Source organism: Scyliorhinus torazame, chromosome 8 (genome assembly GCF_047496885.1).
Source record: "Scyliorhinus torazame isolate Kashiwa2021f chromosome 8, sScyTor2.1, whole genome shotgun sequence".
Lineage (NCBI taxonomy): Eukaryota > Metazoa > Chordata > Chondrichthyes > Carcharhiniformes > Scyliorhinidae > Scyliorhinus > Scyliorhinus torazame.
The window spans coordinates 59,139,893-59,158,348 of record NC_092714.1 but is presented as its reverse complement, the minus strand read 5'-3'; the positions used below and the strand labels follow the sequence as shown (position 1 = coordinate 59,158,348).

The 18,456-nt window shown below is 46.4% G+C and overlaps 1 protein-coding gene across 1 annotated transcript in view; it reads right to left on the bottom strand.

Moving 5' to 3' along the window:
- fstl1b (follistatin-like 1b) overlaps nucleotides 1-18,456 on the bottom strand; it is a 140,966-nt gene that overhangs the window by 12,063 nt on the left and 110,447 nt on the right. The window contains exons 7-8 of the mRNA XM_072513688.1: nucleotides 9,932-10,050; nucleotides 7,867-7,979 (exon numbers count right to left, since the gene is read on the bottom strand). Coding sequence (XP_072369789.1) covers nucleotides 7,867-7,979; nucleotides 9,932-10,050 — 232 coding nt within the window. The remainder of the gene's footprint in view (nucleotides 1-7,866; nucleotides 7,980-9,931; nucleotides 10,051-18,456) is intronic.

Here is an 18,456-nt window from a genome sequence, read left to right as displayed (position 1 = left end):
GTAGAACTTATAGCCTTTCCACTTATTCATTAGGATCGGATCAGAGTGTTTCTATTGTCTCTCTCCAAGGAAATCAAGGCACTGTGATCTCTTTTAATACCTTAGTCCGTCTCAATCCTGTAGGATTGTGTATGTGAGTTTTTTTCAATGATTGTGCCTGTCTTCCATTCATCTCGGACCCATACTCTCTCCTTGGGCTCCTTGTAACTCACATGCTTTATGCCTGTAATTAAAGTTCTGAGCCTGGCTGGTTTTATAATCTGCCTTACACTGATTTACGCTCGGTCGGTTGTGGTGATGTTGGAACAAAGAACAAAGAAAGGTACAGCACTGGAACAGGACCTTCAGCCCTGCAAGCCTGCACCGACCATGCTGCCCGTCTAAACTAAAATCTTCTACACTTCCGGGGTCCCTATCCCTCTATTCCCATCCTTTTCATGTATTTGTCAAGGCGCCCCTTAAATGTTACTATCGTCCCTGCTTCCACCACCCCCACCGGCAGCGAGTTCCAAGCACCCACTACCCTCCGTGTAAAAAACAAAACAAAAAAACCCAAAAAAACCTTGTCTTGTACATCTACTCTAAACCTTGCCCCTCGCACCTTAAACCTATGCCCCCTAGTAATTGACCCCTCTACCCTGGTAAAAAGCCTGACTATCCATTCTGTCCATGCCCCTCATTTGTAGACCTCTATCAAGTCGCCCCTCAACCTCCGACGTTCTAGTGAGAACAAACTGATTTTATTCAACCTCTCCTCATAGCTAATGCCCTCCATACCAGGCAACAAGCTGGTAAATCCGTTCTGCACCCTCTCCAAAGCCTCCACATCCTTCTGGTAGTGTGGTGACCAAAATTGAACACTGTACTCCGAGTGTGGCCTAACTAAGGTTCTGTACAGCTGCAACATGACTTGCCAATTTTTATACTCAATGCCCCGTCCAATGAAGGCAAGCATGCCGTATGCCTTCTTGACTACCTTCTCCACCTGTGAACCTGTACACCTAGATCTCTGACTGTCATTACTCGAGGGTTCCACCATTCACTGTATATTCCCTACCTGTATTAGACCTTCCAAAATGCATTACCTCACATTTGTCCGGATAAAATTCCATCTGCCATCTCTCCGCCCAAGGCTCCAAACAATCTAAATCCTGCTGTATCCTCTGACAGTCCTCATTGCTATCCGCAATTTCACCAACCTTTGTGTCGTTCGCAAACTTACTAATCAGACCAGTAACATTTTCCTCCAAATCATATATATAGACTACGAACAGCAAAGGTCCCAGCACTGATCCCTGCGGAACACACTAGTCACAGCCCTCCAATCAGAAAAGCACCCTTCCATTGCTACTCTCTGCCTTCTATAACTTCGCCAGTTCTGTATCCATCTTGCCAGCTCACCTCTGATTCCGTGTGACTTCACCTTTTGTACCAGTCTGCCATGAGGGACCTTGTCAAAGGTCTTACTAACGTCCATTTAGACAACATCCACTACCCTACCTGCATCAATCATCTTTGTGACCGCCTCAAAAAATTCTATCAAGTTAGTGAGACACGACCTCCCCTTCACAAAACTGTGCTGCCTCTCGCTAATACGTCCACTTGCTTCCAAGTGGGAGTAGATCCTGTTTCGAAGAATTCTCTCAGTAGTTTCCCTACCACTGACATAAAGCTCACCGGACTGTAGTTCCCTGGATTATCCATGCTACCCTTCTTGAACAAGGGAACAACATTGGCTATTCTCCAGTCCTCCGGGACATCACCTGAAGACAGTGAGGAGCCAAAGATTTCTGTCAAGGCCTCAGCAATTTCCTCTCTTGCCTCCTTCAGTATTCTGGGGTAGACCCCCATCAGGCCCTGGGGACTTATCCCCCTTAATATTTTTCAAGATGCTCAACACCTCGTCTTTTTGGATCTCAATGTGACCCAGGCTATCTACACACCCTTCTCCAGACTCAACATCCACCAATTCCTTCTATTTGGTGAATACGGATGCAGAGTACTCATTTAGTACCTCGCCCATTTCCTCTGGCTCCACACGTAGATTCCCTCCCGTCCTTCAGTGGGCTAACCCTTTCCCTGGCTACCCCCTTGCTTTTTATATACGTGTAAAAAACCTTGGGATTTTCCATAACCCTATTTGCCAATTACTTTTCGTGACCCCTTTTAGCCCTCCTGAATCCTTTCTCAAGTTCCTTCCAACTTTCCTTACATTCCACACAGGCTTAGTCTGTTCCCAGCCTTCTAGCCCTGACAAATGCCTCCTTTTCCTTTTTGACAAGGCCTACAATATCTCTCGTTATCCAAGGTTCCCAAAATTTGCCATATTTATCCTTCTTCCTCACAGGACCATGCCCTGTATTCCTTTCAACTGACATTTGATAATCTCCCACATGTCAGATGTTGATTTACCCTCGAACATCCGCCCCAATCTATGTTCTTCATTTCCCGCCTAATATTGTTATAATTAGCCGTCCCCCAATTTAGCACATTCACCCTAGGACCACTTTTATCCTTGTCCACCAGCACTTTAAAACTTACTGAATTGTGGTCACTGTTCCCGAAATGCTCCCCTACTGAAACTTCTACCACCTCGCCGGGCTCATTCCCCAATACCAGGTCCAGTACAGCCCCCTCCCTAGTTGGACTATCTACATGTTGTTTTAAGAAGCCCTCCTGGATGCTCCTTACAAACTCTGACCCGTCCAAGCCCCTAGCACTAAGTGAGTCCCAGTCAATATTGGGGAAGTTAAAGTCTCCCACCTCAACCCTGTTGCTTTTACTCCTTTCCAAAATCTGTCTATCTATCTGCTCCTCTGTCTCCCGCTGGCTGTTGGGAGGCCTGTAGTAAACCCCCCAACATTGTGACTGCACCCTTCTTATTCCTGATCTCTACCCATATAGCCTCACTGCCCTCCGAGGTGTCCTCCCACAGTACAGCTGTGATATTCCCCCTAACCGTTAGCGCAGCTCCTCCACCCTTTTTACATCCCCCTCTAACCCACCTGAAACATCTAAATCCTGGAACGTTTAGCTGCCAACCCTGTCCTTCCCTCAACCAGGTCTCTGTAATGGCTTTGAGTTTTTCTTTGCTAGAGATGGAAGCTGTGCTCTCAATTTCCTACCCATTCGTAACTCTGATGGTGAGAAAGCATTCTGTAGTGGCGAGGTTCAATAACTCAGAAGAGCTAGATTGTTTTTTCTGCTTGGACTGTTCATACCTCTCTCGGCTTCTTCATTCACTTCAGGATAGCGAGATGAACTGGTTACATGAACAAACCCATATTCTTTTGTGAAATTGTAGAATTGCATCCCACTGTTGGGACACTACAATGTATTGCATAAATTCTCTTGAAGGATTGGATGACTGCTTCTGCCCTGATTCTATACAATCTGTTTACTTCAATTCATAGAGAGTAGTAATCAATGGCCCGTGTGAGGTTTTTCCACCAAATTCAAGTAAGTTAATTTAACATAAGAACTAGGAGCAGGAGTCATCCACGTGGCCCCTCAAGCCTGCTCCGCCATTCAATAAGATCATGGCTGATCTTTTTGTGGACTCAGCTCCATTTACCCGCCCACCCACCATAACCATTAATTCCTTTACTGTTCAAAAATCGAAGTATCTTTGCCGTAAAAACGTTCAAAGAGGCAGCCTCAACTGCTTCACTGGGCAGGGAATTCTACACATTCACAACTCTTTGGGTGAAGAAGTTCCTCCTCAACTCAGTCCGAAATCTGCTCCCTCTTATTTTGAGGCTACGCCTCTAGTTCTAGTTTCACCCTCCAGTGGAAACAATCCCCTGCTTCTATCCTATCTATTCCCTTCATAATTTTATATGTTTCTATAAGATTCCCTTCAAAATTCCAATGAGTATAGTCCCAGTCTACTCAGTCTCTCCTCATAAGTCAATCCTCTCAACTCCTTAATCAACCTAGTGAATCTCCTCTGCACCCCCCTCTAGTGCGAGTACATCCTTTCTCAAGTAAGGAGACCAAAAAACTGTACACAGACTCCAGGTGTGGCTTCATCAGCACCCTATACAGCTGCGTCATTCCCTGATTTTAAATTAAACTCTGTCCCTTCCATTTGCCGCCTTAATTACCTGCTGCACCTTCAAACAACTTTTTGCGATTCACGCACAAGGGCACCCAGGTCTCTCTGCACGGCAGCATGCTGCAATTTTGTAACCATTTAATTAATAGTAATTCATTTGCAGGCACGCCCATGGTCTTGATGGAAAAGTAGACGGTAAAAGTGGTTCTCTTGTTTGGTTCCTTCAGATGGTATTGTGACTGTGTCCGCCATTGTTTGATACTTTCCTTGCACATGCTCTGTGACGGAGTCATATCTCATCTGAACTGATGGATTCTGGGGGGTATCTTTGCAATTCCGGTCATGTTCAGAAAGGTGACTAGTGGCTTATGGCCAGTATTTACTTTGAAGCACAATCCCACAACATAGCCTGAAATTTCCTCGCATGCCCATATTGCTGTCAATGCTTCTTTTTCGATCATTGTGTATTGTGTTCTGTTGCTGTTCGTGATGTAGAGGCATAGTAGACTGGTCTGCACTTAATAAAATTGCCTCCAGATCTGTAGGTTATGTATTTGCTGCGACTATTTATGTAAAATAGACAGCAGGGGAGGAGAATGGCATGCGTTAGGAAAAATTATTTTCCTCCCATCTTTTATAATGGTGATCCCAAAGCCAGCAGGCTGGGGGGGGGGGGGGGGGGGGGGGAAATCCGGTCCAGGGAATTGTGCACAATGACAGCAGAAACTCTTTTGCTCATTCATTACTGAATAATATTAAAATGGTAGCACCATGAATCCAGAAATAACAACTTGATGCCTGCAGCCTGGCCAATAACGTAGCATTACTAAACACAACACTTTCCTATCAAACCTCTCCTTTCAGGCCAGCGGCAACATGTTTAAAGCTTTACCAATAAACTGAACACTGGAATTCATATATTCTTATGTAGCACCATCTAGAGGTCGTGATGTATTTAGCTTTGGAAAAACAGGAACCAGCTGCTGAATTCACTTAAAATCTATGCCAAAAAGAAATTCTACCGATGTGTTGTTTTCTTTTCCCGCCTTCCTCCAGTCTCTCGATTCCCCCCCATTTTTTTCTCCTCATTCTATCTATCTCTCAGCCAGGAAAGCTCTTCAGCCTGCAGTACTGTGGCCATGATGCCATACAATCAGCTGACAGCAGAGACATTACTGTATTGGGGCAAAGTGGATTGTACAAAGACTGACTCAGAACATAATCCTTTGTAACATTTTAGATCTATAATTATCCAGCTGCTTGGTTGCTGTGAAAGATTTGAAACAAACCAATTCTAATGACAGGCCATGCCACGCTAGTAACCATGGTGCGCAGGAAATGGCATTGAATTTTAAAGTATAATCAGCTAGCTTGAACGATGTTTTCCGCAAAAGCTTCCATTTAAAGCTTGTAATTTAGAAGTATGATGCTGCGAGTGTTAGATTATGTTGCAGAGTAGAGATTCCTAATTACAAGTGTTTACACTCTCCATTTTTAAAAATGTGTTCACGGGACGTGGGCATCGCTGGCGGGGTCAGCATTTAATGCTCATCCCAGAGGGCATTTGAGTCAACCACATAGTTGTCGATCTGGAATCACCTGTAGGCCAGGCCAGGTAAGGACAACCGATTTCCTTTTCTAAAAGGGCATTAGTGAACCAGACGGATTGTTATGACAATCAGCAATGGGGTTTCATGGTGATCATTTAGATTTTTAATCTCAAATTTTTCTTGAATTCAAATTTCAACATTGAGTGGTGGGATTAGAGTCTGGGTCGCCAGAGGACTACCCTGGGTCTTTCTATTACTAGTCTAGTAACAATACCACTGTGCCACTGCCTCCCTGGGAATTAAACATCCATAATGTTAGATGCACTGTATAGAGTTGATAGGGGCTTAATATCTCCTCACAGGAAAGGGGAAAAAGGGCTCTATTCAGTTTTTGGCAACAATCCATCCAATTTATTTTATGACATGTATGCACTGTGGAGTGAAGGACGTACGAGGTGGAAATGAGTAAATAGTATGCATGCCCCTCACTGCATGGCAAAACATTAAAGTCTAAATTTTAGTAATGTTGCCAGAGACTAAATGTTTAATTCTTAGCCTTTTTGACTCCTCACCGATAGAAATGGGATATTGTTCCTTCCATTTTGCAACTGAACATTTCTTTCCCAGAATAGGCCTCCTGGGCCAGGTTTTATGGCCCACCGTTGGGCATGTTTTTGGCGGGGCAGGGGGCACAGATAATATGATGGGTGACTAACCCACCCCTTTCTCTCCCACCTCTAACCCACTCATCATAAAACACTTAAGGTGGGCTGTGGCCAACATCGGAAGCCTGCTTGGCATTTCGAGAAAAAAAAAAATCATCAACAGACAGTGGAGCTTGCTAACAAGCCAACTGACCCAAGTATTATGTTGACTGTGCCAAAATATGGCTGGTGTGGACAAGCTGCAAGATGGAGTTTGCCTTTTCACCTCAGATGGAAGGATGGGGTTGTGCATTTTTGGAGATGTCTTGTGCGTTAGAGGGACAACCCTTTTCCCATCCCCCTGCTTTATGCACTCCCTCCTGGCCTCTAAAATCTGTCGCCCCCAGGCTTCTCCCCGGAGGGTGCCTGATCCCACCCCGTCCGAAAAACGTGGGCTTTACCAAAGCCGACGATCCATTGCCCTTGTCCCAGGGCCTTCTTGCAGTCCCAGTAACATCCACTACTGAGTTCTGGTGCTGCTAAAGTTACCAGCCATTCAGACTGACTGGCGGCTCAAAGGTTTGAGTTTGTCCTCCTGAGGGCAGAGGCCCCACTCGCTGCTCATTTATGTTGGCAGCACGTTACCACTGTGGGTGGCCTCTTTTTAACTCCATTGGTCGGGAAGCTTTGTAGTGCAGTGGAAGTGCCTCGTCCTCTGCACTAGAAGCTCTGGGTTAGAGTCCAACGCCAGGACTTGTTGGCCGCAGAAGGAATGTTCAACGGGCTGATAATCAGCTCCGGAATCCTTTCACCACAACCCCTCCATTATTCCTCAAATGGTGAAAGAACAGTCTGGGTGTGAAGATAACAGTTGTTTTGAAAACACCCTTTGTAATGGAATGTGTGTTAGTGGGTAGGGGGACCAATCCCCCTGCAACCCATAAAATTCAGTTTAATTCTTACTCCGTGTTCAATTTGGTAACAATGTGGAGGGTGGGAAACTGCCTCCAACTGGACTCAAACCTCAGATTGGCAATGGGCTAAATTAGGCAGCGTTGCTGCTCCTCACACCTACACAGTGTCCCTAGTTAGATATCAGATGAGCACAAGATCGGGGTTGGCTATAAAAAGAACAAACTCAACTTACATAAGGCATTACACCATACAGGGGGAAATAAAGAGAGGAAGACAAAAATACCAAAAGGTTATGTACATTATGTTGTGTTGGGTGTTCTGGTTCACAAACAAGCCAACAATGCTGGAAGTGTTGTAACACTATTTTATTAACTGTTCAACTCTGCTACCATACTGTAAACGTGGGTATAAGCAATACCAGCTTAACTGTGGACCCTTTCCTATCACTAGCTATGGTGAGGCACTCAGCACATGGTGAATATCTGTGATGCAGGCTGTGAGCTCTGTGCTCTGAGCTGGCTGCTGCTAGAATGAGCGGGAACTCTCCTGTCCCCTGTCTTTATAGTGCGTGTGCTCTCACTGGTGATTGGCTGCGGTGTTATGTATGCTGGTTGGTCCTACTGCATGTCCATCAGTGTGTGTATGTGATTGCACCATAATGTACTGATGTATATTATGACACATTAGAGTTTGTACTCACTTTTCTCAGGAGGGACAAAACCAGGATTCAGGCAGTTCAAGAACTCATTGAAGCTGAGTTTCCAGTCAGCATTCTCATCAGAGAGCTCAATCAGCGCATCCACACAGAGACCCCTACAAAAATGGCGCATTGGTCAATCAATCTCAAAATATGAGCAACAATGCTGATTATACCCCAAATAATCAATTTAGAAACTCACCCACAATATCTAATCTTACAATTTAAATCTCCCAAATAAAGAATGTATACGATGGAACCAAACATCCAGTGAATCTTTGATCCCAACAGAAGTTGCTGAGATTTGTTGCTCCCCACGACAGCCAGAATTCTCTAGCCATTCACTCTGGCAGGATTCTCTGGTCCCACCGGCAGTGCACCCCCTCCCACGGGCGTCCCGGTGGAATGGGGTGGCTTTCAATGCAAATTCCCATTGACAGCAGCGGGAGCAGAGAATCCTGCCGCCAGTGATGGGAGCATTGCCTCCCACCGAGAAACACGGAATGGAGGCCGGAGAATCCCAATCCATGTCAGTTCCTCTTTCTTTTACAGCTGTGCCACAGTAGCTATTATATATTGACAGCTGCTGGCTGGATGGGGTGGTGGGAGTTGGAAGGGTGGGGAGAAAGAGAGAAGAGCTGGAATTAGAGAAAGATATTGCAGCAAAGGCCTGCCATTAAAATTGACTTCAGCGGGCAAACGCCTTAGAAGAAGAGGGTTGCGAGGGCAGCACGATAGCACATTGGGTAGCACTGCTGCCTCACAGCGCCGAGGTCCTAGGTTCAATCCCGGTCCTGGGTCACTGTGTGGAGTTTGCACATTCTCCCAGTGTCTGCGTGGGTCTCACCCTCACAACCCAAAAAAATTGTGCAGGGTAGGTGGATTGGCCACGCTAAATTGCGCCTCAATTGGAAAAAATGAATTGGGTACACTAAATTTATTTTAAAAAAAGTGTTTCTTAATGAAGCCGGCCTTTTTCTCTAGATCCAAGCGCACGTGGGCCCCAATTCCAATGGGTAGTATTCCTTGCCTAGGGGCCACCATTGGCTCAAAGGCGGAGGCTACTCTCCACCTAGTGGTTCTCTCCCCCAGCTATATCCTTTCAGACATCGGGGACTATGGGCAAGATCTATCAGCCGCATTGCGAGTCAGTTAGATCGCAGCAGAGGCTAAAATCAGGATCCTCACTGGGCACCGAGCAGTTTCCGATCCAACTGGTCCGCTCCCGTTGGCGGTTTCTGGATCCCGTCCAGATGTGGCGAGAAACCAACTGACACCAATCTCCATATCGTTAATGGGACAGACACCCTATCTATTGGTCTCCTGTGATTTAACCAGCTCCCCAGCAAGCGGTCACACAGATGCAGATTAAAACTGGTCCACACAAACGTGGACCAGGCGTCACAACATCTGGTGTTCTCCCAGGCCATTGGAGTGACAGGGAAAGGTGGAACCCTGGCTCTCCCCCTGGCGCTTCGGCACTGCCAGAACTTCCAGGGTGCCAGTGCCAGGGTGCCCAGGTGGCATTGCCAAGAGCCAGGGCAATAAAGTGGGGGTGGGGGGCAAATTCGCGTGTCCAAAGGATGACATTGCTCATGGGTGGGGGACCTTGGACCCACTTCAGGGCACTCTTTCAAAATGGTGACCCGATCTCGGAGGAGTCGTCTGGCCAACGAATTTAGCTCCCCGTGATGAAATTCCCAGTACTGCCGCCACAAATGACAAACCTTTCTGTTAGATCGCGCCCTATGAATTGGGAAGGTACATGCTCGGTCTCAAATAAGTCCCAGTGTAGATTTGGATCCTCTGCTTCCAGAAAGAAAAAACAAAATAGATAGTGGCCGATGCATGCTCTGCGCCCAGGGAATCAGCCTGTCTGCATAGCACCACTTCAAATGACACTACGTAAGCAAATTCACGCTGCATTATTTTCTTTCCTGGTGTCACCTCCTGCTATATGCCTTCAAATCTCTTCAGTTGCCAGACTCTCCTATAACACCAGTCAAATCATTTCCCACCGCAACCATGTCAGATGGTCCAGCAACGTTCTCCTTTTTTCATGCCTCACCGAAGAAGTTTGGTGTCATCCTGCTCAGTATACGAGGTACTGTTGATAACGGTCTCGTTGTGCTCTACGAATTTCAGGAACTCATTCGAATCCAGGTAGGAGTCACCATCATCATAATTCTGTAAGAAAGAAAATTCGTGACGCCATTTTTCAAGTGTCAAGATTATTAGGCACAAATCCTTGGAACTTCAATATGCGTCAAGGCAGAGTTTCCACAACCATCGCCCGTAACTCTGGAAGAGATGGGTCACCCGTGGGTCTGCTGAAGTTATAAGTGAAGAATCAAGGGAACCCTGTGGAAATGAACGGTCTTGGAATGTTGTTTCAAGACAATTTAGAGGCACATCCACAAACTATATACCATAATTTGCTCAGGCAGCACTTTGAGCCAGGAAGCATGTGGTTAAAATTGTCATGATTTTGTAGGCTCCATTGCACAGACCTTTGGCTGAACTCAGAGATAATGTTCAACACGGTCAACATTTAAACTGCACAAATTGTATGTGAGGGCAGCTAGGGTTTTCCGGCACAACAATATTTCTGCCCAACTGAGTGAGCCCCCACCACCCACCCTGATTAAGTTTCCTTTGATACAAAAATGCCTCTGGCAGCTTAAAGGAGCTTGACAATTTAACTAGTCTGCTGGCTTAGAAAAACTGCTAAAATCTACCAATGTGGATCAGCGCCCCTGCCATTGACCCTACTGTGTGCATTTTGAAGTACTTGACGTGTTGAGTCTGGCCCAGCAACACTGGTTTTCTGTGATGCTCTGATGTTCCAAGTGTCCAGCACCAAGTGGAAAATGAGAGACAGGGATGTTGAGGACTGGGAGGTGAATGAGATGGAGGGAAAGTGGAGGAAATAGTGGTTGGAAAATTCCGTACTTTGTGCTGCAGCAGCAGAACATAAAATCTCCTTCTGCATAATTGAGGGGCTATGTCAGCAGTGGAGTAAATGGCAAAATATCTGCAGAAACCTGGAGAAGTGCCAAATTTCAGAATGTAATTGAGAGAGCCCCTGTGGAAATTCAACCTCAAACTCTCTTACCTCAGTAAAACCTCCAGTTCTCCCCCCACCCCCAACTATATTTGTATCATTTGCTTCAATAATTTACCCATCTTCAAAAAGTCCCTTTTTGTCAAAAACTCCCCACTTTCCTTTCTTTTAAACTAATACTAACCAATCTTTGAACCCTTTCAAATATGTGGGGTCTGTCATAATATACACCAGTATATCATGGTGCAGACACACACTGATGGACGCACAGTGGGACCAATCAACATACACAAAATCGCAGCCAATCACCAGTGAGAGCACACGCACTATAAAGACAGGGAGAATCAGAGTTCCCGCTGATTCGAGTTGCAGCTGGCTAGGAGGACAGAGCTCACAGCCTGCAACACAGACATTCACCATGTGCTGAGTTCATCGACTGGTTAGGACAAGGCAGAGGTCTTTAGTTAAAGCTAGTATCGTATTAACCCACAGTCTATGTTTAAACAGTTAATGATTCAATAAAATAGTGTTGCACTATTTCAAGTGTTGGTGACCTGTATGGGATCCAGAACACCCAACACATCAGGGTCAGAATGGCTGTGTTACTTCCTCACCTAGGTAAGCTTATTGGTGACCGTCGGTACACAACTGAAAACATTTCCCTTCCACAATTCCCACTACAGCAACAAAACCGGAAAATGCTTTAAATCTCAGGACCTGATCCTGTGAATCAATGATCATACATAAAGTAAAAAAAGAATCAAAAGCTGTGTTTTTAAAAAACTATTCATTCATGGGTTGTGGGCCAGCATTTACTGCCCACCCCGAACTGCCTCAACTACATTGCTGTGGGTCTGGAGTCACATGGGAGGCGAGACCTTGTCAGGGTAACAGAAGCCATAAATACAGAGATGCATTTTCCTCCTCGTGTTCCTGAAGAATCAGGGTGTTGGTAATCATGTCACTGAGCAGGCTGACAGACAGGAAATAGCTAGTGTCCTGAAGGACATTAGTGAATCAGGTTGGGCTTTTGTGACATTGTTTTATGGTCATCGTTAGACTTTTAATTCCAGTTTTTAAAAAATTGTTTTTAAATTGAATTCAACTTCACCAGCTCACGTGGTGGGATTTGAACCCGGTTCCGAATTACTATTCCAGTGACTATACCACCAATATTCCTGCACTATTCCTGCAGTATATCCTATTTCGGGCAGGATTAAAGAGGCTTGTTCACTCACATGCATCTACTGTTTTGTCACTTTCTTTAACTATGTTTTTTAAAAATATGTTGTTCCTCTGTTGAAACTTTAAAACAAAGCTTAGAAATAAACTGAACTCTCAACCTGCTTAACTAGCTATTTCCTGTCAGTCAGCCTGCTGAGTGACATGATTACCAACACCCCGATTCTTCAGGAACACGAGGAGGAAAATGCAGCTCTGTAGATGTGGGTTCAACAACAACCTGAATTACTGCCAACAATGTGAGGCCAACTAAAGAATAAACTACTGTCACAGAGCATATTGCACAACCTGCCCTAGATTCCAGCAATATTCCCTGGCACCGACTTCTTAATGTTAATGATTTAATATGAAAGATTTCTCCACAACAAAGCTCTTCTATCTCATTAACCATTTCAGAATGCCCAATCCTATTTACTGGATACCTGAAATTCTAAGACTGTTGACAAAGACATAGAAAGTAAGGACCAAGGACAAAGTCCAATGCAACGCCAATGAAAGCAAATCAGCAAACAATGGTCTATACATGATCTGCAGAATCTTAGACCAAATGGAGTAGAAGACAGTGCTCAAAAGACATCTGAAAGAAAACAGGGCCCAATAATCCTCTATCTTGTTGACCGCCCAATGTTACTGTCACATTGTTGACTATCCCCACCGTACACCTAAGCCATTTTAGCTCCCATACAAATATGGAGGCTCATGCTTTGTATCTCACACAAACTTGTGCTCCAGATTTCCCCTTCAAGACGCAATATTTTTTTAAAAAAGAGACTTTGGCACATGCACATCTTTCAATGTCCCAGTGACGTAAAAAAAATTGGAACCACCTATTTGCTTCCTTTTATCTCAGCCAAGGATGCCTCTTCTCCAGGGTTGGCACCATCTTTGACTTGACTCCATTCCGTTTCCCACATTTCTGCTCTCACTCCTTGCCTTCCCTTCCGCAAGGACAATAGGGTTCCCTTGTCCTCATCCTTCATCTCGTCAGCTTCCACATTCGGCAGAAAATCCTTTGCCAATTCCCTACTAGTTTGTGGGACAGCTTTTCTCCGACTGCAAGTGTGACCTCAAGTTTCTGATTGCTTGTCATTTTAGTTATCATTCTCACTCCTGCTCTGACCGGTCTTCAGCTTCTAATACTGTTCGAATGAAGTTTCAACTTCAATTCAAATTCTTTTGATTAAGCATTTTACAGCCTTCTGGTCTCACCGAGTTCAACAATTTCACATCCTGACAACTGCCCCCCATCTTTTTGGACCAGCAGCTTTTGGTAACGGTTGTGCTGTTGCTATGGACACCTCCACTCAATCCATTGTTTGTCTTTACTGGCCCCATTACAGTCTCCTTTTGCTTTGCGCCAACACCCCTTCAAGTCATTTCATCTCTCCTGCCTTCCATCTGATCACAGACGTTCCCCTTTTGCTCCTCATCTCCTCCTTGCTTCCCATGTCTCTGTACTTGCTTAAAACCTGCTACATCTCTTAACCTTTCAATTCAGGTGAAAGGTCGCTGACTTGGAATGTTAACTCTCTACAGATGCTGTGTGACCTACTGAGTATTTAAAGCATTTTCTGTTTTTAATTTATCCTGGATGCACTATTTTCCTGACAGAGTTTGTACATCTCGGTCACTCTGTGTTTGCTCAAATTCCAATTTGTCAAGATGCTAATATTATAATCCCAGACCACACATCAACTGTGGCTAGGATATTGGACGGAAGGCCCTGCTTAAAAAACACCTCCAGGAGTAATTGCACACAAAAATAGGGATTTGGTATTTTAGAACAAAAAAACATTAATACAATATTAAACTGTTTATCACACCCACAAATAGCTTACAGTTACACCTTAAACATGCTAAATATAGTAAAGACAACCCTTTAATTACTATCTCTATTCCCAATTAAACATCAAGAACGAAAAAACATACAGCTCTCAATCCATCCCACATCCCAATGGCACTGAGTAATACTTGTTTTCCAGATCTGGTTTCCGTTAGAACCCTGCACACTGTGGCTGGACATCTTCCAAAATAGCTGTTTCAACTGGCTTGTTTCAGCTTCCCCATGTCCTTAGACAAGTCTGCACTGCTTTAAATACTATTAATCTTTTTTAACTATCCTACTGAGAGAGCAAAATAATCTATTTGCGGACTATGGATGAGCCACATCAGGACCCTTCCAGGACTACCACACTTCATCCTCTCCCAACCTTCCTGTGGCACCTTCACAGCCATCCTGCATCCCCATCACCCTTCACACCCCTCTCTGCCCCACTTTCATGTGCATGGCATCCTTGCGCCATGATCTATGAGTGCCAAAATGCTACTGCCAAGCACCTTGAACTTTGAGTGCCACCCTGGTAGTGCCTCTGCAGTGCCACCCAGGCACCCTGGTAATGCCAAGGTGGCAGTGCCAAAGTGCCATCTTGGCAGTGCCATGGTTCCCATGTTCAAGGGGGAGGGCCAGGGGGGCCACCCTGCTCTGTCCCTGACAACCAGGGGCCTCCAATGACCTGTGAGACCCCCTCCCCGGGGGCCGTTCCACCTGGTCCATGATTGTACGGACCAGTACTGAACGGCGCCCAGCTGGGGTTTCCCTGGGAAGGACAGTAGATGCCACTCTCCAATAGATCCAGTGTCAGCATGCCTAAGTGGGTTTTAATTAGGTGTGCGAGGCTTGGTTCCACCATTGTGGGTGGGTTCCTGATCACGATGCCTCGCGAGATGAACTAGGTACATTGAGAGGCATGCTGGCTGTCGGGAAGCCCACGGGAGGCCTCTTCAGACATCTACCCGCCACGTCACACTCCTGATCAGACACAACGGGGCCGATGGATCATGTCCATTTGTTCCCCAGGGACCACCCAGTAAAGCAACAGTGCATTAGCCCAGAGAAAGAGGCCGGCCCGTCGATTAGATAGCCCCGATCGTGGGCCAGACACCATCGGAGGTCCCCGCCCCCCCGGGAACGGAGCTCCTTTCCCTCCCCCCCCCACAGGCCGCCCCCCAAGCCTTCGCGACAAGTACCCGCCGGCAGCGACCAGTTGTGGACATCGCCGGCGGGACTATGCCATTTGCACGCGGCCGCTCGGCCCACCTGGGCCAGAGAATCGCCGGTCGCCATTCCCGGCGATTCTCCGAGCGGCCCGGCGCGATTCGCGCTGGTTTCGGGGGGGGTGGGAGAGTCGCGTGCGGGGGTCGGGGCGGCGTGGCGCGTTTCGCGCTGCGCCCCGGCTATTCTCCCACCCGGCCGGGTGGGGGGGCAGGGAATACCGCCCCATAAGTTTGATTACATTTAGGTACTGCCCCTACCCAAATTGCTGAGACGCAGTTATCTGGCAGTCACCTGAGGCCTGTTTAGGGGCACAAAGGTACACATTGTATTCTTCTATTTGAAGTTTAAGTAGTGGGAGTCATCCTGAAGTCTGTATAGAAGACAGAAAGCGCACTCAATAAGCATTGCGCAGGTCAAAGAGACACAGCCTGAGTGAGTAAGACACATCCAGAGTGGGAATTTGAAACTTGGTAATTTGGTGCAGTGAGGTAGTTCGGTGCAGAGTGGGAGAAGGTACTTTTTCCCTACTCCCTACTGTTTTGTTCCCTCTCTTTCTTCTGGCCTGTAACTTTTAATCTGCAGGGAGAGAACCGGAGAGCGTCCGAGACCCTCAGAAGGTAAGTAAGTGATTTTTACTCATTTTTACTTTTATTAACTTTTCAAATTGTGTGTGTGTTGGGGGGGGGGGGGGGGGAAACTGAAGTGACATCACAGAAAAGCTGTGACCCGAGTGGCTGGTGGGGAATCTACATTAAATTTTTAAAAATAAGCATTGGTAAACTCATTAAACATTATTACATAATTAAAATTTAGAGGGGTATCTAAGTCAGAGATCGGAGAGTACTGTATTTAGCTTTCACATTTATAGTAGAAATCTAGTGGTAGGAAACAGACAGATAACAGTAACCTTTTTAAAATTTTAACTTTTAACTTTAATTTACTAATTAATTGACGCAATGTCAGTTAGAGGGGTGCAGTGCTCTGACTGTGAGATGTGGCAGGTCCGGGAGGCTCCCAGCGTCCCGGATGGCTTCACCTGCAGAAAGTGCACCCAACTGGAGCTCCTCACAGACTGCATGGTTCGGTTGGAGCAGCAATTGGATGCACTTAGGAGCATGCAGGTGGCGGAAAGAGTCATGGTGCAGGCAGAGAAATGGGTGACCACCAGAAAGGGCAGGCAATCAGTGCAGGAACCCCCTGTGGTTGTCCCCCTCTCGAACAGGTATACCCCTTTGGATACTGTCGGGGGGGATAGCCTATCAGGGGAAAACAGCAGCAGCCAGAGCAGTGGCACCGCGGCTGGCTCTGATGTTCAGAAGGGAGGGTCAAAGTGCAGAAGAGCAATAATCATGGGGGACTCTATAGTCAGGGGCACAGATAGGCACTTCTGTGGACGTGAAAGAGACTCCAGGATGGTATGTTGCCTCCCTGGTGCCAGGGCCCAGGATGTCTCCGAACGGGTAGAGGGCATCCTGAAGGGGGAGGGCAAACAGGCAGAGGTCGTTGTACATATTGGTACTAACGACATAGGCAGGAAGGGGCATGAGGGGGCATGAGGTCCTGCAGCAGGAGTTCAGGGAGCTAGACAGAAAGTTAAAAGACAGGACCTCTAGGGTTGTAATCTCGGGATTACTCCCTGTGCCACGTGCCAGTGAGGCTAGAAATAGGAAGATAGAGCAGCTAACCACGTGGCTAAACAGCTGGTGTAGGAGGGAGGGTTTCCGTTATCTGGACCACTGGGAGCTCTTCCGGGGCAGGTGTGACCTATATAAGGACGGGTTGCATCTAAACTGGAGAGGCATAAATATCCTGGCCGCGAGGTTTGCTAGTGTCACACGGGAGGGTTTAAACTAGTATGGCAGGGGGGTGGGCACGGGAGCAATAGGTCAGAAGGTGAGAGCATTGAGGGAGAACTAGGGAATAGGGACAGTGGGGCTCTGAGGCAGAGCAGGCAGGGAGAAGTTGCTGAACACAGCGGGTCTGGTGGCCTGAAGTGCATATGTTTTAATGCAAGAAGTATTACGGGCAAGGCAGATGAACTTAGAGCTTGGATTAGTACTTGGAACTATGATGTTGTTGCAATTACGGAGACCTGGTTGAGGGAAGGGCAGGTTTGGCAGCTAAAGGTTCCAGGATTTAGATGTTTCAGGCGGGATAGAGAGGGATGTAAAATGGGTGGCGGAGTTGCGCTACTGGTTACGGAGGATATCATAGATGTACTACGGGAGGACGCCTCAGAGGGCAGTGCGGCTATATGGGTAGAGATCAGGAAAAAAAAAGGGTGCAGTCACAATGTTAGGGGTTTACTACAGGCCTCCCAACAGCCAGCGGGAGATAGAGGAGCAGATAGGTAGACAGATTTTGGAAGAGAGTAAAAACAACAGGGTTGTGGTGATGGGAGATTTCAACTTCCCCAATATTGACAGGGACTCACTTAGTGCCAGGGGCTTAGACAGGGCAGAGTTTGTAAGGAGCATCCAGGAGGGCTTCTTAAAAAATATGTAGACAGTCCAACTAGGGAAGGGGCGGTACTGGACCTGGTATTGGGGAATGAGCCCAGCCAGGTGGTAGAAGTTTCAGCAAGGGAGCATTTCGGGAACAGTGACCACAATTCAGCAAGTTTTAAAGTGCTGGTGGACAAGGATAAGAGTGGTCCTAGGGTAAATGTGCTAAATTGGGGGAAGGCTAATTATAACAATATTAGGCGGGAACTGAAGAACCTAGATTGGGGGCGGATGTTTGAGGGTAAATCAACATCTGACATGTGGGAGGCTTTCAAGTGTCAGTTGAAAGGAATTCAGGACCAGCATTTTCCTGTGAGGAAGGATACATACTGCAATTTTCAGGAACCTTGGATAACGAGTGATATTGTAGGCCTTGTCAAAAAAAAGAGGCATTTGTCAGGGCTAAAAGGCTGGGAACAGACGAAGCCCGTGTAGAATATAAGGAAAGTAGGAAGGAACTTAAGCAAGGAGTCAGGAGGGCTAGAAGGGGTCACGAAAAGTCATTGGCAAATAGCGTTAAGGAAAATCCCAAGGCTTTTTACACGTACATAAAAAGCAAGAGGGTAGCCAGGGAAAGGGTTGGCCCACTGAAGGATAGGCAAGGGAATCTATGTGTGGAGCCAGAGGAAATGGGCCAGGTACTAAATGAATACTTTGCATCAGTATTCACCAAAGAGAAGGAATTGGTAGATGTTGAGTCTGGAGAAGGGTGTGTAGATAGCCTGGGT